Source organism: Mus musculus, chromosome 12 (assembly GCF_000001635.26).
Source record: "Mus musculus strain C57BL/6J chromosome 12, GRCm38.p6 C57BL/6J".
In the NCBI taxonomy this organism is placed as follows: Eukaryota; Metazoa; Chordata; class Mammalia; order Rodentia; family Muridae; genus Mus; species Mus musculus.
This window is the reverse complement of record NC_000078.6, coordinates 54,767,773-54,787,022: the sequence shown is the minus strand read 5'-3', so window position 1 is coordinate 54,787,022 and position 19,250 is coordinate 54,767,773. Positions and strand designations below refer to the sequence as shown.

The 19,250-nt window shown below is 47.5% G+C and overlaps 1 protein-coding gene across 2 annotated transcripts in view; it reads left to right on the top strand.

The window, feature by feature from the left end:
• Window positions 1-19,250, top strand: part of Snx6 (sorting nexin 6) — a 49,411-nt gene that overhangs the window by 8,727 nt on the left and 21,434 nt on the right. The window contains exons 3-6 of one of the 2 annotated variants that reach the window (NM_026998.3): window positions 2,904-3,008; window positions 3,510-3,620; window positions 16,183-16,304; window positions 18,881-19,004. In NM_026998.3, coding sequence (NP_081274.2) covers window positions 2,904-3,008; window positions 3,510-3,620; window positions 16,183-16,304; window positions 18,881-19,004 — 462 coding nt within the window. The remainder of the gene's footprint in view (window positions 1-2,903; window positions 3,009-3,509; window positions 3,621-16,182; window positions 16,305-18,880; window positions 19,005-19,250) is intronic. The other variant, XM_006516253.4, reaches the window with a different exon arrangement.

Below are 19,250 nucleotides of genomic sequence, written 5' to 3'. Positions count from 1 at the left end.
CAGCACCCACATGGTAGCTCACATTTGTCTATAACTCCAGTTCTAAAGGGTCTGGCACCTCTACACAGATATGTGTAAAACACCAATGCACATAAAAATAGTAAATCTTAGAAGAACAAACAGGCTGAAGAGATGGTTCACTGTGCTTGCTGTACAGACACGAGGATCTCAGCTCAGACCCCCAGAACCTGCTGAAAAAGAAATTCCAGTACTGGGGACATGAGTACAGGCAGATCCAGGAGGTGGGTGACCCACCAAACTGTCAGCTTCAAGTTTGATGAGAGACTCAGTCTGAAAAGATAGGATCAGCTAGGGATGGTGTCATACTCCTACGCTTGCAAGTTCTCATATGGCCAGGGCTACACAGTTGATACCTTTTTTTTTTTTTTAAGCTTTATTTATTATATGTAAGTACACTGTAGCTGTCTTCAGACACACCAGAAGAGGGAGTCAGATCTCGTTATGGATGGTTGTGAGCCACCATGTGGTTGCTGGGATTTGAACTCCGGACCTTTGGAAGAGCAGTCGGGTACTCTTACCCACTGAACCATCCCACCAGCCCCACAGTTGATACCTTATCTTAAAAAAGTATATATATATATATGTATGTATATAAGTATATATATATATATATATGTATGTGTGTATATATATATATATATATATATATATATATATAGGCATCGTGACGGGGTGACACGTGACATTGACACTTGACTTTAACAGCGCAAAGCCCATGTACCTCCCACGTGTTTATAAGCCGGACACAAGAACTAAAGGCAGAGAAGTAAAGTTTGTTAAAGGGATGCAAAGGAACTCTCTGAAAATGAAAGAGGTCTTTCAGTATCTCAGTTTGGCATTTTGCAACATTAAGACTTGCATATTATATGTAAATTTTACCTAAAAATTATAATCATGGACTAAATCAGCAGTTATTTGGTTTTTGGATTTTTTTTTTTTTTTTTTTTTTTGGTTTTTCAAGACAGGGTTTCTCTGTATAGCCTTGGTTGTCCTGGAACTCACTTTGTAGACCAGGCTGGCCTTGAACTCAGAAATCTACCTGCCTCTGCCTCCCACATAATGAACTTTTATTTCGTCCAGTGGTCCTCAACCTTCCTAACGCTGCCACCCTTTAATACAGACCCTCATGTCGTGGTGACCCTCAATCATAAAATTGAAACACACAAAAAAAGTTCATTATGTGACACAGAGACATTTATAAAGATAGAAGAATCAAAAAGACAAATGTCTTCTGGGGCATGGTGGTGGGCACCTATAATTCCATTGAGCCTGTAAATCCTAGCCCTCTGGAGCCTTGAATTCAAGGTCAATCAGGGCTGTAAAGTGAAACCTTGGCTCAGATAACAAACTGGGAAAAGTCTAGTGTTGTGCTATAGATAAGGGGGGGGCTTGTATTTGATATAGAAAGATGAGAAAGTTGAAAAAAACTTTTCATTATCCGGAGTAATCTTTGTTTTCTGAGACAGAGTCCTGGCATACAGCTCAGGCTGGCCTGTTCCTCATTATGTAGCCTAAGCTAGCCACAAACTTTGACTCCTCCTGGGCCTTCTGTCTGTGGGATTTCAGAGTGCACCACCACACCTGGTTGCTGATTCTTATCAGGTGTGTTTAGGAACTGCTAATGTGGGCAATAAAAAAAACAGGTGGGGAAATATGCGTGTAGCTCTGCAGTAAAGCCCTTGCTTACCAAGTGCTAAGATGAACCGGGACACCCTACCCCATCACGCCCCACCCACCCCCAGCTCGTGCGTGCCTGCACACAGAACAAAATAAAGAAAGGTAAAGTTACTCCCAAAACTATGTGATTAATGTACTAGTTTGCTTTGGGTGTTGCATCAAATCACCTCAAATGGGCTAAAACAACAGCAATTTTTATAATTCTAGAGGACAGAAATTAGAGGTCAGTCAGCATGACTGCCGGGAGACCCAGTACCTTCCCCCCAGAGTCTGTAGGGTCTTATTCTTTCTCTTTCAACTTAGAAGTAGGTGGAACATTGCTGAGCTTTGCAGTCAAGTGTCCTTCTCTCAGTTGGATTAGTTGCTCTTGTTTTGAGACAGGGTTTTAAAACCATATAGCCCTGGCTGCCTTGAAACTTGATCTGTAGATCAGGCTGCCTCTAACTTACAGCGCTTCACCTGCTTCTTCCTCCAGAGGGTAAGGACCACCATGCAAAGTTGTTTGTCCCTAAAGACTGGTATAGGCTGGAGAGATGGCTCAGCGAGCACTGACTGCCCTTCCAGAGATCCTGGGTTCAAGTCCCAGCAATTGCATGGTGACTCACAACCATCTGTAATAGGATCTGATGCCCTCTTCTGGTGTGTCTGAAGACAGTGACAGTGTACTCACACATAAAATAAATAAAATAAAAATAAATAAGACTTAAGGAACACCAGAATGATCTCCTGTGGAAAACCCTAAGTGAATCATCTACAAAATCCTTTTGGCCACATAAGGCCCAATTGCAGATTGTGCGGATTTGGATAGAGATACCTTTTGGGAGCCATTAGCCAGCCTGCCACAGGAATTATTTTAAAAGTGGCTTGAATATGAGTTAAAAAAACAAACCAAAAAGGAAAAACAGTTCCTACACTTTTGCTGGTGGAGGTTAAGATGGGGTCTAGCTGGTCTTGTATTTGCCATTCTGCCTCAGCCTCCTGAATCCTAGGACCACAGGAGAGTGCAGGCCTGGTCTCTGGTTTGTTTTTGTGTTGTCTTGTTGGTCAAGACTACATAGCTGCCAGTAATGCAGAGGGTCCTACCCCTGCTTCTAACCCTCTTGGGCTCCTTCATGCACATGGTGCACATATTTACACTCAGACGCACGCACGCACACAGATAAAATAGAGCAAATTTTCTTCATGTTGTGCTTTCTCTTTTTTAGCTTAAAGCAATAAATGTAGATCTCCAGAGTGACGCTGCTCTGCAGGTGGACATTTCAGACGCGCTCAGTGAGAGGGATAGAGTCAAGTTCACCGTTCACACAAAGGTAAGGTGGGGCTTTGTGTTCTGCCTTACTTTAGAAAGGCTCTTACTTGTGTAATACGTTGATTGGAACTTAAATTTTAAGTATATTGGAGTCATAGGTCTTAATTGGCTGCTATTTTAACAAACAAGATTAGGGAAGTTACTTTTTGTTTGTTAAGTGTTTTTTGAAATAGTTTGTAGTTCTGCCTGTCTTGGAACTGCCTATGTAGACTAGGCTGGGAAAGTTACTTGTTTAATGATTTTAGGAATTATCATAGAACCTAGTCTGACCAAGTAGCTGTGGCTGTCTAGGAACTCACTGTGTACACTGGGCTGACCTCAACTCCTAGGTCTGCCTGCCTCTGCCTCTGGACTGCTGGGATTAAAGGTGAGCACCTCCACACCCAGCTAAAGTATAGATTTAAGGGATGATAGCAGTACAATATATAAGTGCCTATTAACTTGTTTTTCAAAGATCTGAGGATAATGTTACTTTTATTCAAGAAAATTGCTGTCTTTACAGAGTTCATTGCCAAATTTTAAGCAAAATGAATTTTCAGTCGTTCGACAACATGAGGAATTTATCTGGCTTCATGATTCCTTTGTTGAAAATGAAGACTATGCAGGTTACATTGTAAGTATGGGGCAGGGGTCTTTTTTCTCCTTCCTTCCTTCCTTCCTTCCTTCCTTTCTTTTTTTTTCTGATGTGCATGTATCTAGGTGTTGTGTGTGCAGGTACCCACAGAGGCCAGAAGAGATACCCTAGAATTTGAGTTACAGCAAGTTGTAAGCTGCCTGACATGGGTGCTAGGAACCAAACTCAGGTCCTATTGAAAGACCCCCGACGTGGGTAGTCAATCAATCTGAGGAGACCCTCTCAAGGACCAGCGAGACCACGATTCGGATGCAAACAGCAAGAGGCTTTATTGGGAACACGGGTACCCGGGCGACGCAGTCTATCGGAGGACTGGCGCGCCGAGTGTGGAGTTTTTACCCTTTTTATAGGGCTGGGGCTGGGGAGCAAAAAGCGCGGTTACAGAAGCGAGAAGCGAGCTGGTTGGTTAGTTCGAATAAGGCTTGGGGTATTTCTCGGTCATTTGGGGAAACTGAGGTGGGACTTTTTAGTTCTAAACAATGTCTATTTTCAAGAAATGGGTATGGGAGGGGTACGAGGAGAGGGTCTAATGAAGGTTCAACAATGGGCACACACCTGGTCAGAACATTGGCAGACACACAGGTTCAAGGAGTGGCCAGAGCTCTGTGCACCTCTATTTTTCTAAATCAGTGAAGCTAGTTCTGCTAACACTGACGTCTGAGAGCCATCTGTTCTTGGCCCTGAGCCGGGGCCCAGGTGCTTGACCACCGATATTTGGCCCCTGTCCCAGTATTATTCAGCCTTAATCTTTAACTGTTAATCTTTAACTGAACTTTCTTGTAACTTTTGAGAACTCAGCTCTGGTACTTTTTCATGCCTTGCAAAATGGCGTTACTGCAGCTAGCTTGCTAAGCCTGATGGTGGGGTCTTTCATTCCCCCCTCTTTCTGGAAACTGAATAAAATCTTTTATTCACGTGATTCCACTTTTTCTGGATCTATTGATTTGAGTTGGTGATACTGTTGGGTCAAAACCAGGGCCTGCACTACCGAAATTCTGTCTTTTACAAACTGGACCAAGCGGTTGAGAATACAGGGTCCGAAGAGTAGGATTAATAAAAGTATTATCAAGGGGCCCATAATGGTGGATATTAAGGTCGTGAACCATGGGGACCTGTTAAACAGTCCCTCAAACCACCCTTGTCCTGATTCGAACAATTTTTGTCTCTGGTTCAACCTTTCTCTTAGCTTTGCCATGCTATCTCTTACTACGCCAGTGTGGTCCGCGTAGAAACAGCATTCTTCTTTTAGGGCAGCACATAATCCTCCTTCTTTTAGGAACAGTAGATCTAATCCCCTCCGGTTCTGTAGGACCACCTCAGACAACGAGGTCAGAGACTTTTCTAGGGCACTGACTGACTTTTTTAAAGCCCCAAGGTCTGTATGTATGGCTGCCTGGAGCTGCTCGAATTGTTTGGTGGCCACTAGGGCTGTAGTCCCGGTTCCTACTCCTGCAGCTATGCCGCCCATAGTAAGTCCTCCCAACAGCAGGGCCAGAGTTAATGACACCGGCTCTCTTTTATATTTGGTTTTTCTCTCAAACTGGCCATAAACATAACCAGGGGAGTGGTAGGTCACCTTTGGCCAGAGCTCAACCAGGACACAGTAATCGGTGGTGAGGTCGAGCACAGTGGTAGATAGGCAGGGAGTGAGCCCGGTGTTGCAAGCCCAAATGGTCCCGGCGGGAGCAGCCAGATAGTAGGACCCGTCGCTCGTCTTCTGGGTGGTATTACACAGGGCCTGATGGGTTTTGGGAACTGCTCCTACGCAGAGTCCCTGTCCGGTCACTTCGGACAGGGTCAGCTTGTGTTGGGAGGCCACGGAGCAGTTAGCTGGGGCAGAGGTATGGTTGGAATAAGTACCTAGGACGGCAACCCCTTCGTAGTAGGGGGGTCCCGCTACCAGACACAACCAGCACTCTTGGGTTTTGTCAGGACTGGTGAGGTTGAGAGCTTGGTAGGCTCCATCTACCAGGTTTAGCAGCCTGTCTCCCGTCCCAGGTTGTTGAGAAGGTGGGGCAGTCTCAGGGACTATAGAGGCTGCGCCTGGAGGAGGAGGCTGAGGAGGCCTGGGGAGCATGATCTGCACGGGTCGGGAGGGGGGTAACTGGTCAGTGATCACGGGATTAGGCCCAATGGGGACGCGGGGCCCTATATTGAGGACCTGGCGGGTCAAAGAGAACCGGGTCACCGGGTCGGTCCCTGTGGATCGGTACAGTCTTAGTCCCCATACTTTGGGGCCATCCCAGCTGGCCTTTTTGCCCGCGTCAGTGAATTCCAGGACTAGGGGATTGCATCGACCCCCCGGTGTGGCGCCCTTGATGTCACTGGAGACCGCTGAGGAATCATAACAGGGGCCCTGATTCTGAGGGGTGTTTCTTCGCTTAAGGGAAATTAGGTCCCATGATGATGATGGCTTCCAGTATGCCTGTCCAGTGGTCTCACAGCCCCATTTGCCACAGTAGCCCTCTCTCGGCCCTCCACACCCTGTTGGTACAGTATGCCCGGGGCAAACATAGAAGTCAAATGTTCTTGCCCTTTTTCTTCTCCCGGGAGTGCGACACCCGAGTCCAGTCTCATCCCAGTCGTCCCCTATTAAATCGCACAAGTCAAAGTACAGTTTAGGAAAGGCATCGGTCATTGTCCCCAGGAGGGAGGTAGCATTAGCTGTTTGTCCTGTCATTAAGTTGGTAACTCTCCAAGTAACATTGAAGACCTGATGAGGGCTGTCATGTTGTACTGATACTCCTGCCCTTATTAAGATTCCCAGGACTATTAGGGGGCCCCACGGGTTAATCTTATCTTTAAGGGGTTTTGAGAACGCTGGACCTTCCATGTCGGTCCTGATGCTGTTCCGGCCGGAGGGGTTGTCGCCGCTTTTACGTGAGCGGCGTGGATCCACGCAGCGATGCCGTCTACTTTGAGAGCGGTGGGGGTGGTCAGCAGGACGGTGTAGGGTCCTTTCCAGCGAGGTTCCAAGTTCTTAGTCTGGTGCCGGCGTACCCACACGGTGTCGCCGACACGGAAGGGGTGTGGTATCACTGGCTGGTCCAGCTGGTCCTGATAGGCAGCGGCCAGTGGCTTCCAGACCTCTCGTTGTACTGCTTGGAGGGCCTGTAAGTGAGCTTGGAGAGAGGGGCTATTAGTAAACTTTGACATTTCAGGATCATGGAAATTAACAAGGGGCGGGGGCGCCCCATACAGGATTTCATACGGAGTGAGTCCATGGGGGCCCGGAGTGTTGCGGGCTCGGTAGAGGGCTAAGGGAAGTAGGAGTACCCAGTCTCTAGTGCCAGTTGCAAGCGTTAATTTGGTCAAAGTCTCCTTGATTGTCCTATTCATTCTTTCTACCTGACCTGAACTCTGGGGTCTGTAAGCACAATGTAGTTTCCAATCAATCCCCAGTAGCTTGGCCACCGACTGACTTACCTGGGAGACGAAGGCAGGCCCATTATCAGTCCCCAACACTTGGGGCATTCCAAACCTTGGAAATATTTCTTCCAGAAGTTTCTTGGTCACTATTTTGGCAGTTTCATGTTTGGTTGGGAAGGCTTCAACCCAGCCAGAGAACGTGTCCACGAATACCAGGAGATACTTGTACCCATACAGTCCGGGCTTCACTTCAGTAAAGTCAATTTCCCAATGGGTGCCTGGTCGATGTCCTCTTACTCGTGTTCCGGCCCTGATCTTAGTCTTACTGGCATTTACTTGGACACAGGCTTGGCATGATTCCGCCACCTCGTGGAGGATCTTATCTTTATTTAGCATGTAATAGGGGCTTTCTTTCCTGTCTAGAAGTGCCCTCATCTTCTGATAGCTAAGGTGGGTGAGCTGGTGAAGGAAGTCTAATAATTTAAAGGTGAACTGGTCAGGCATCACAGGTTTACCTTGCAGGACCCAATATTTTTTCTCTCTATCATATGTGGCTCCCAACTCTTGTAGGTTCTTTATATCTGTCTCAGTATAATGGAAGAAGTCTGGAGTGTACGGGGTTGAGGTCTCTATGAGAAGTGAGGAGGCCTTTGTGTCAGTCCCCATGGCTGCTTCCCGGGCTGCCTGGTCCGCCATTCGGTTGCCTTTAGCTTCAGCACTATTGCCTTTCTGATGTCCTGGGCAGTGAATTATACTGAGTCTTTTGGGCAGAAAGAGAGCTTTCAGTAAGGCCAAGATTTCGCCCTTGTTCTTGATCTCCTTGCCTTCTGAGGTGAGCAACCCACGTCTCCTATATATTTCTCCATGGACATGGGCGGTAGCAAAGGCATAGCGGCTATCAGTATAAACATTTAGCTTCTTACCTTCTGCCATCTTTAGGGCCTGGGTGAGTGCTATTAGTTCAGCTCGCTGGGCGGATGTCCCGGCTGGCAACGCCTTGGCCCAGATTACCTCGGTCTCGGTGGTCACCGCTGCTCCAGCCCTACGTTGTCCCTCTTGCAGGAAGCTGCTTCCATCTGTATACCAGGTGTGGTCGGCGTCTGGGAGGGGCTGGTCCGTGAGGTCTGGTCTGGTTCCGTGTGTCTCGGCCAAGATCTCGAGGCAGTCATGGTGAGGCTCTTTCCCCGGTAGGGGGAGCAACGTAGCCGGGTTTAGGGCTACCACCGGTCCGAACTGGACCCGGTCCGTATCTAGGAGCATCGCCTGATAGTGGGTCATGCGGGCGTTGGATAGCCAGCGGTCAGGGGGTTGCTTGACTAGTGCCTCTACTGCATGGGGGGCCAGGATGACTAGCGGCTGTCCCATGCTTAGCTTGCCTGCATCTTTTGTCAGAACGGCAATGGCTGCTACCATCCGTAGGCAAGGGGGCCACCCAGCTGCCACTGGGTCTAGCTTTTTGGACAGGTAGGCCACCGGCCGACGCCAAGGTCCCAGTTTTTGCGTTAGGACGCCTTTGGCGTAGCCCTGCTTCTCGTCGACAAAGAGTTTAAAGGGCTTAGTCAAATCTGGCAATCCCAGGGCTGGGGCAGTTAGAAGAGCCTGTTTGATTTCTTGATAGGCCTTTTGCTGGTCTGGGCCCCAATTAAACAGAGTCCCCGTTTTGGTGAGAGGGTACAAGGGGGCTGCCATTTCTGCAAACCCAGGGATCCAGAGGCGACAGAAGCCTGCCGTCCCTAGGAACTCCCTTAGTTGTCGAGGGGTCTTCGGAGTAGGCTGCCCCATCACAGTCTCTTTTCTGGCCTCAGTCAGCCATCTCTGACCCTCTTTTAGAAGATACCCCAGATACTTGACCTGTTTCTGGCAAATTTGGGCTTTCTTGGCCGAGGCCCGATACCCGAGGTTCCCTAGGGTTTGTAACAGGGCCCGAGTACCTTGTTGGCAGTCTAGCTCAGAAGTGGCGGCCAGCAGTAAGTCATCCACGTACTGTAGCAGGATCAAGTCTGGGTGCTGGATCCGGAAGTCTGCTAGGTCTCTGTGCAGTGCCTCATCAAACAGGGTGGGACTGTTTTTGAAACCCTGTGGGAGTCTGGTCCAGGTCAATTGTCCTGAGATTCCCATCTCTGGATCTCTCCACTCAAAGGCGAAGAGAGGCTGACTGGTGGGGTGGAGTCTCAGGCAGAAAAAGGCATCCTTTAAATCAAGCACAGTGTACCACTGGTGGGACGGTGGGAGCCCGCTCAAGAGGTTGTAAGGGTTGGGCACGGTGGGGTGGATGTCTTCCACCCGCTTGTTGACTTTTCTCAGATCCTGGACAGGCCTATAATCATTAGTCCCTGGTTTCTTAACGGGTAGCAGGGGCGTGTTCCAGGGGGACTGGCAGGGTACCAGTATTCCCTGGTCCAACAGTCTCTGTATGTGGGGCTTGATCCCCAGTCTGGCTTCTTGTGACATGGGGTATTGTTTTATGGACACGGGGGTAGAGGTTGCCTTCAGAGGTATGATCAGAGGAGCTTGGCGAACTGCCAGTCCCATGCCCCCGGTTTCCGCCCAGACCTGGGGAAAATCAGAAAGCCAGGTGGACCCTAGAGAAACATCCGGCTCTTTTGAGGTCTCATGTAGCCGATACTCATCTTCTATGTTTAGGGTCAGCACTTGCAGGGGCAGTCCCATTGGTCCCATAACCTGAGCTCCTGATCCCTCGAAGTGGATTTGAGCTTTTAGTTTAGTCAGCAAGTCTCTTCCTAGCAGAGGATAGGGGCAGTCTGGTACATGGAGGAAAGAGTGGGTGACCTTACCGGTAGCTAGATGTACTTTGCGATCCGTGGTCCAGCGATACCGCTTTCCTCCAGTAGCCCCTTGGACCCAGGCAGCCTTATCACTTAGGGGTCCAGGATTTTGGGTCAGCACGGAGTGTTGGGCCCCAGTATCTACCAGGAAGGTGACGGGTTGCCCCCCGACTTTGAGGGTTATCCTGGGTTCAGGGGGGGGCTCCTGACCCTGACCTCCCTAGTCACCTAAGGTTAGGAGGGAGGTCTGGGGCCTCAGTCCTCGGGGCCCTCGTGGCTTCTTTGGGCAGTCCTTAGCCCAGTGTCCCTTTTCTTTGCAGTAGGCGCATTGGTCCTTATCAAGTTGGGGCCTCCTCCGCTCTCCCCCCTGTCTATCCTGTCTCTGACCAATAACTACAGTGGCCAAGAGCTTGCTCATCTCTCTATGTCTTCTGCGGTCCCTTTCTTTTTCTCTCTGCTCATCCTCTGCCCTACGGCGTTCTTCTTTTTCCTCTGTTTCTCTCTTGATACGTTCCTCTCTTTCTTCCGGGGTTTCTCGCTTATTAAAGATCTTTTCAGCTTCCCTCACTAAGTCTCCTAAGGTCTTGCTCTTTAAATCTTCTAACCGCTCTAACTTTCGCCCGATATCCGGGGCAGACTGCCAGATGAATGACATAGACACATTGGTTTCTTGCCCTGGGTCCTCAGGGTCATAAGGAGTGTACCTGCGATAGGCCTCTTTGAGTCTCTCTAAAAAGGCTGAGGGAGACTCATTAGGTCCCTGGGTTATCCCTTTTACCTTGGCCAAATTGGTGGGACTTCTGCCCGCGTTCTGGAGACCCGCTAAGAGCAACTGGCGATAGAGGACTAGGTGGTTCCTACCTTCTGTAGTGGTGTAATCCCAACCGGGGCGTTCAAGGGGAAAAGCAGCATTGACTTCATTAGGCAACTGAGTGGGGCGTCCATCATCGCCCCGGACTGCCTTTCTAGCCTCTAGGAGCACCCGCTGCTTTTCTTCTCCGGTCAGCAGGGTCCCCAACAACTGCTGACAGTCGTCCCAGGTGGGCTGGTGGGTGATGAGGACGGACTCAATCAAGGCCGTCAATTTACCTGGATCTTCAGAAAAGGAAGGGTTATTATTTTTCCAATTGTATAAATCCGAAGAGGAAAACGGCCAATACTGAAGCTGGCCATCTCCCCCCATGCGGAGTGGAAATGCCTGGGAGGTGGTGGAGTCCACTGCGGGAGGGTCTCTCCTTCCCCGCAGTCGAGACACCATGGGAGAAGGGGGGGAAACCTCGGAGGTGGTGGCCGCCTCTTCTTCGTCGTTCTCCCTGGCAGAGGAGGAGGGTTGTGCTCTGTACGGCGGGGGGTCCTCTGTGAGAAGGTCAATGAGGGGTCCGCCGCTATCAGGGAGAACCTGGGGCTTAGGAGGTTTGGACTTTATAGAGGGGGTAAGGGCAGGGTAAAGGGCAGATCGGGACGGAGGTTGCGCAGAAGGACCGGGCGGGAGGACGGGAGCTGTCGGCAAGGGAGGAAGTTTAGGAGACACAAACGGTTTGACCCACGGAGGGGGGTCATAGGCAAGTGCCTCCCAGGTGACGATATATGGGACCTGATCCGGGTGTCCGTGGGGACCAGGACAAAACACTCTAGACTTAACCTGAGAGATAATACTTAAATTGAAAGTACCATCCTGAGGCCATCCCACATTGAAAGTTGGCCATTCAGCGGAACAGAAGGTAATCCAGCGCCTCTTCCTGACATCCACAGACTGGTTGGATGCAATGCGCTGGACATCTCCCCAGTGCTGCAAGGTTAAACTCAGAGGGGTAGTTACGGTCTGTCCCATGATCTCGAAAACACTTAAAGACAGAAGAAAACTAACGAAGAACAAAAGAACAACAAACAAATCAGACGCGCGGCGCGGCTTCGGCGTAAAACCGAAAGCAAAAATTAAGACGGGGGCGGGAAGTGTCTCTGTTTCTCGTCCCCCAACAAAGCCACGTACAGTGGCGGAGCTCCAAAAAGTCCGACTCGGGTAGGTTAACTGATACAGAATGGGCCACAAAACGGGCCCCCGAGGCCGCTGGGACGTCTCCCAGGGGCTGCGGCCGGGAATACGAACTCGTCAGTTCTTCCGCGGAACCGCCAGATACAGATCTAGTTAGCTAACTAGTACAGACGCAGGCGCAAACATTGGATGCCGGCACAAACACGCACGAAGACAGAGACAGACACGAAACGACCGCTGGCCAGCTTACCTCCCGGCGGGGGGGTCGGTGGTCCCTGGGCAGGGGTCTCCAAATCTCGGTGGAACCTCCAAATGAAAGACCCCCGACGTGGGTAGTCAATCAATCTGAGGAGACCCTCTCAAGGACCAGCGAGACCACGATTCGGATGCAAACAGCAAGAGGCTTTATTGGGAACACGGGTACCCGGGCGACGCAGTCTATCGGAGGACTGGCGCGCCGAGTGTGGAGTTTTTACCCTTTTTATAGGGCTGGGGCTGGGGAGCAAAAAGCGCAGTTACAGAAGCGAGAAGCGAGCTGGTTGGTTAGTTCGAATAAGGCTTGGGGTATTTCTCGGTCATTTGGGGAAACTGAGGTGGGACTTTTTAGTTCTAAACAATGTCTATTTTCAAGAAATGGGTATGGGAGGGGTACGAGGAGAGGGTCTAATGAAGGTTCAACAATGGGCACACACCTGGTCAGAACATTGGCAGACACACAGGTTCAAGGAGTGGCCAGAGCTCTGTGCACCTCTATTTTTCTAAATCAGTGAAGCTAGTTCTGCTAACACTGACGTCTGAGAGCCATCTGTTCTTGGCCCTGAGCCGGGGCCCAGGTGCTTGACCACCGATATTTGGCCCCTGTCCCAGTATTATTCAGCCTTAATCTTTAACTGTTAATCTTTAACTGAACTTTCTTGTAACTTTTGAGAACTCAGCTCTGGTACTTTTTCATGCCTTGCAAAATGGCGTTACTGCAGCTAGCTTGCTAAGCCTGATGGTGGGGTCTTTCACTATAGGAGAGTACCAAACTGCTGAACCATCTCTCCAGCTCTTCATTTATTTGTAATGATGTATCTGTGTATCTGTGTGTGGGTGTGTGCATGTGCCTGTGGAGGCCAGGGCATTAGATGTCCCTGGGGCTGGGCTTATAGGTGGTTGTGAGCCACTCAACGGTGTCAGGAGCTGTTCTTGGGTCCTCTGCAAGACACTGATATCTTTACTGCTAAGAATACCCCAGCCTGAGTTTTCATTTTCTAAGAGCATTTTGGAAACTCCTGTGGTTTCGTTTAGCATTTTTAGTAACTGATGTGATTTGTAAAATGGCAGCCATGAGCCGTTGGCTTACCACCTTTTACCCTGGGCTGTCTTGTCTGACTTTGAGTCTGTTACATTTCTTACTTGATCTTGAATTCTTTGGTTTTTTTTCAAAGTAGAGTCTTGCTTTGTTGCCCAGCCCCTTCCTGGTCTGGAACTCACTATATAGTTCAGGCTGACGTTGAACCTGCAACAGTCTTGACGCTGCCTGTCAATTTCTAGGACTATAGACGGAGTCCTTCTCAGTTTGGAGAGTTACTGTTAGTATTGGAGTAGGTGACTAATGAGGAAATGTTTTCTGGATTTGGGCTCTGAGTGGACGGGTACTTAAAGGTTAGAAGGTTCCTGAAGACATTGCAGTCAAGTATAAGTAGTTAGTTATTCTTCCCCAGCTGTTGACATTTATGAATTCCCTGAGGTCATCACAACTTCATTGTGTCTCCATCCTGAGACACCCCCCCCCCCCCACCTTTGACTTGTATAGCTCAGGTTTTGGTGACTGAGCAATAATGCCTTCCTTCCGCTTTCTCTACCAGGAGGCCAACTATTCCTCATCAAGGCTTTTAAGAGTATAAATTATAAAGAGTATATATCATAAAGAGTATAAGTTATCTGTAAGCTCTTGGCTCACCATGGTGCCTGCTGTATAGGAGCTGTTTAATTTGTATAACCTGAAGTGTATGATGCTGTCTGACTCTGTCCCTTTTCTCAGAGCAATTTGTTGTTGTTTGTTTTGTTTTCTAACTTAGGGGAACTGGAGAGATGGCTCAACAGTTAGGGGCACTTGCTGCTCTTGCAGAGACCCAAGTTCAGTTCCCAGTACCCATATGGCAGCTCACAAATGTCTGGGAACTGCCGGGATCCTATGCATTCTTCTGGCCTCTGTGAGCACTAGGCATGCATGTGGTATGCAGACATAATCAGAGGCAAAACACAAATGCACATCAAATTTTTTAATTTAAAAAATTCAATTCATGTTTATTTATTTATTTGGGCTTTTTTAAGATTAAAGATAGATTTTTTTTCATGCAGTATATTTATTTTCTAATCATGGTTTCCCTTTCTTCATTGCCTCCCAGATTCTCCCCAACTCCCCACCCATCCATCCCCACACCTTCCTGTTTAGATAACAGACAAAAAAAAAAACCAAAAAACAAAAAACGGAGGGGGCACACACACACACACATACACACAGATTGGAAACTAGAATATACAAGTGAAAGACTGGTAGGGTTAAAAATGCCCAGACAAAACATTATGATTAAAAGTGTGTGTGTGTAATACTATCAAGTTCATTTGTGTTGGCTGTTTGCTGCTATGGTGGGACCCGCCCTTAAGTGTGATTTTTGTACACCTTGAGACTCTATTGGAGAAAACTAATTTTCCTGGAGATTATCAGTTGGAGATAGCTTCTTTTTTTTTTTTTTTTTTTTTTTTTTTTGAGACAAGGTTTCTCTGTGTAGCCCTGGCTGTCCTGGAACTCACTCTGTAGACCAGGCTGGCCTCGAACTCAGAAATCCGCCTGCCTCTGCCTCCCGAGTGCTGGGATTAAAGGCGTGCGCCACCACTGCCCGGCTGGAGATAGCTTCTTTATTAAGGATGGGAGCTCATGTCTGCTTCCTCCTCTCTTTGCTGGGATCCTGTCTGGCTTAGACCTGTTCAGACCCTGTACATGCTGCCAGTCTGGAAGGTAGGTCATCAGTGCATCAGTCCTGTTGTATTTAGGAGGAGTGAAGGCCTTCCTTCCTTGGTGACTTCTTCAGAGCCCTGAGAGGGGAGGTTTAGTAGAGACATCCATTTAGGACTGGTTGTTCCAAGGTCTCCTACTCTATACATGGTCCAGTTGTGACTCTCTGTACTTGTTCCCACCAGCTTCTCTGATGGCTGAGCAAGACACTGATCTACTTTCCAGGGCACGACCACTGTCTTAGGCAAAAGCTTATGCAGCCAAGGCCGGCCTTTGGTCTGCTGTATGGAGAGCACCAGCTCCATGAGTGCTGGGATTATGGGTGCATGCCCCCATGCCCGGCCTGCCTTTCAGTGCTGCAGAGCTTCTACTCCAAGCCGTCACTCCACCCCTTGAGGACTGTGCTAAAACAAACAAACAAACAGACTAACAAGTAAATAAAGTATGCTGGCGACTGGCCACTTGGAGGGGTGAGGCAAGAGGGTTTGGTTTTTCAAGATCATCTTACTCTATATAGCTCACTCTGTAAACCAGCCAGGCTGGCCTCAGATTCACAGAGATCGGCCTACTTCTTCCTCCCAAGGGCTGGGATTGAAGATGTGGACCACCACCAGTAGAACCCACAGATCTTGATTTCTCGAACTGGAAATGTTTTCTAATCTGAATTTTGGCATCTCAGGTGCTCAGTTCTTTTTTTTTTTTTTTTTTTTTTTCGAGACAGGGTTTCTCTGTATAGTCCTGGCTGTCCTGGAACTCACTCTGTAGACCAGGCTGGCCTCGAACTCAGAAATCCGTCTGCCTCTGCCTCCCTAGTGCTGGGATTAAAGGCGCTCAGTTCATATTTTATACTTTGGCATTATCAAAACGTTGTTGTATTTTGTTTGAGTCAGAGTTTCATTTATAACTAAGGCTGTACTCAGAAGTATTAGCTTGGCCTCACATTTGCAGCCATCCTACTCAGTCTCCTGAGTACTGGAGCCATCATCCTCAGATACCGAGTACAGCACTGAAAGAGATGAAACAGGGCTGGTGGGATGGTCATCAGGGAAAGTGTCTGCCACCAAGCCCTGAAGGCCTGAGTCTGACACCAGGTCTCAGATGGTGGAAGAGGAGAGCCAGTTCCTGCCAGTTGTTCTCTGATCACTATACATGCTAGGACACACACACAGGTTTAAAAAAAATGAAATCGCCGGGCGTGGTGGTGCACGCCTTTAATCCCAGCACTCGGGAGGCAGAGGCAGGCGAATCTCTGAGTTCGAGGCCAGCCTGGTCTACAAAGTGAGTTCCAGGACAGCCAGGGCTATACAGAGAAACCCTGTCTAGAAAAACAAACAAACAAATAAACAAAAAAAGAAATCGTTCGTTAAAGTTAGTTATTTGGTTTTGTTATAGATCCCACCAGCACCACCAAGACCTGATTTTGATGCTTCACGGGAAAAACTGCAGAAGCTTGGAGAAGGGGAAGGGTCGATGACAAAGGAAGAATTCACAAAGATGAAACAGGAACTGGAAGCGTATGTGATGTTTTTTTAACAATTACTTTTGTTAATTGTGCTCTCTGATACTGTAGTGACTGAAAAAGCCAGGGTAAGTCATAAGAGTCACTATCAGAGCCTCTTCAGGAAAAGAGCACCATTGTCTTCATTGTCAGATTTAAAATTATTTAAATAGACTCTGAAAATTGAAAATTGAGGATCTAAAACCTTATTGAAGTACTAGGAAGGCAATATGACCTTAAAACGGTATCCATTTATAAGGCCTCAGTCATCCTCACCTGTCTCTGTTTTCTCAGCGTGTATCTGCCCTACAGCTTCCATTTCTTGTAGAAAGTGTGCTGAGCATCTCTTTACATTTTTTCTTTTATGGCCTGGTCTATAGAGTGAGTTCCAGGACAGCCAAGGCTATACAGAGAAACCCTGTCTTGAAAAAAACAAAAACAAGCCGGGCGGTGGTGGTGCATGCCTTTAATCCCAACACTAGGGAGGCAGAGGCAGGCGGATTTCTGAGTTCGAGGCCAGCCTGGTCTACAAAGTGAGTTTCAGGACAGCCAGGGCTATACAGAGAAACCCTGTCTCGGAAAAACCAAAAAACAAACAAAAGATATATAATAAAATAAAACAGGCATGGTGGTGTGAGCCTTTGAACCTAGCATCTGGAAAACAAAAGTAGGTGTATCTCACTCAGATCAAGGCTACACAGTGGATGCTGGGCTGGCCAAGGCTACACAGTGAAAAGAGCCTAATCATAGTAGCACAAACCAGCAAGGTCTGCTGGCACAAGTCTTTAATCCAAGCACTGTGGAGGCAGAGATCATCAGATTTTTGTGAGTTTGAGGCCAGCCTGCTCTACAGAGTGAGTTCCAGGAGAGAGAGACAGAGACACAGACAGACAGACAGACAGACAGACAGACACAGACTGACTGGAAAAACAAACAAAATGGGGGGTAGGGGGGAAGCACAGACCTCTAATCCAGTACTTGGGTGGTAAAGGCAGGAGTTCAAGGCCAGCCTCATCTATATCGTGATTTAACTCCACCCTGGGTCACATAAAACCCTGTCTCAGAACAACAACAAAACGTGTCAAGTGCTTGTGTATCTCCTTTCCTCTCCTCTGCCAGCTCTAGGGGACCTAAAGATGACGATAGGACACACTGATGAGAAGTCAGACAAGTTCTTTTCTCATTAATTTCTTTTAGGGGGCTGGAGAGCTGGCTCAGAGGCTAGAGTGCTTGCAGCTCTTGCAGAGGACCTGAGCCTATCAGATGGCTTACAACTGTAACTCCAGCTTGGGGTATCTGACAGCCTCTTCTGGCCTCCATGGCAATCAAACACGTGTGCACAAACACATGCAGACAAAAGTATTATCTTTATATACACTCAGAACACATTAAGTTCTTGAAATTTTGATCATTTTTTACTTTTAACATACTTGACAAAATAGTTTCACTCTCTTTTGAACTTTGTCATTTTGGGAGGTGTGGAAATTTACTTTAGTTTTTATGATAGTAGGCATGCCATCATGTGTGATCTTGTATCCCAGAGCATCCCAGGCTGCCTGCCAGAAACAGAGGTGGTTGCCAGCCACCCTTCCAGATCTTAAGTGATGATCACAATATGGCCTGCCATCTCTCCCTTTGTGCATTTTCTTTATCTTTAAGTTTGCTTTCAAGCATCTAATCACAGTGTTATTAAACTCCTTGTCAGAATGCTGAGTGATTTATTATGAACAAAGTAGATGTGATTGTTAAAATGTAAAGTGACACATCAGAATTCTGTCAGTTCTAGGTGCAATAGTAGTCAGACTAGAAGCTAGAAACTATCGGAACACATTACTGTTGGAGCTCTGGCTTCCCCGTGGCCCTGGTCATGGTTCTTCTGTGGTCTGGGTAGGGGTTGGAAAGCAGAACACTGGGTTTGCCTTACTGCCCACCTGCATCCTCTGCACCTTTCTTTTTGTCTTCACTGAGTGACCACCCTCCCAGAGCTCAAACTGTTCCCAACACTGGCCCTGCTGGGGTGCTGGTACGTAAAACTTACTCTTCTTGCACGATAGTTGAAGCAAGACTATCACACACACACAAAACAAAACTTGTGTGCTGCTCTGTGGTTGCTTGAATTCATTGATAATACAACTTAAACACATTTCTTCAGTATAATGGCATAAGTAGTTGCTCTGTGGTATATGTGTGTGAAAATAATATTAACACTGAAAAATGATTAATGAGTTGGGTATCTTTTACATATGTATATTCAGACTACAATTATATAAAAATTGTGTTGTTGTTAAGGTTGTATCATAATTATTCTATACCTAAAAAAACAAATATCCCAACCTAACATCAACTTGCATAATAGAAAAGTTTGTTAAGAGTTGAGATTTTTAACATTTACATATAGTAAATACTAAAATAGCATGAGGCTTTCTCAGAAATGAATCTTAAACTTTTACTTAACAGTTCAACTAAAAGCTTTGTTGATATGAATGATGCCATGCATTTTTAGTTTTACATTTATAATGCTCCAGTGAATGGAGCTTGGGACGACTTTGTAGTTGAATCCATTGTTTAGTCTTAATTTTGTCTCGTTTCTAGTGAATACCTGGCGATCTTCAAGAAGACAGTTGCAATGCATGAGGTGTTCCTGTGTCGGGTTGCAGCGCATCCTATTTTGAGAAAAGATTTAAATTTCCACGTCTTCTTGGAATACAATCAAGATGTGAGTGTCAGACTAATGAGAGTAGCAGTGGAAGTTGTTGCTGCTGTCTGTTATTTTTGTAAGGGTTTGGAAGATGGGGGAGGAGCACTGTCCTGGCCCAGCTGGGCTTGATGCTAGCACGGGATGCTTTAGAGTCAGAGGGAGCGATAAAGAACTCCTTCCACCATGTGGGACCTGGAGGTAACACTTTAGTTGCCAGCGGTCCCCTTTAGTTTTTCAGGGTCCGAATGAATGCTTTGATTTTTC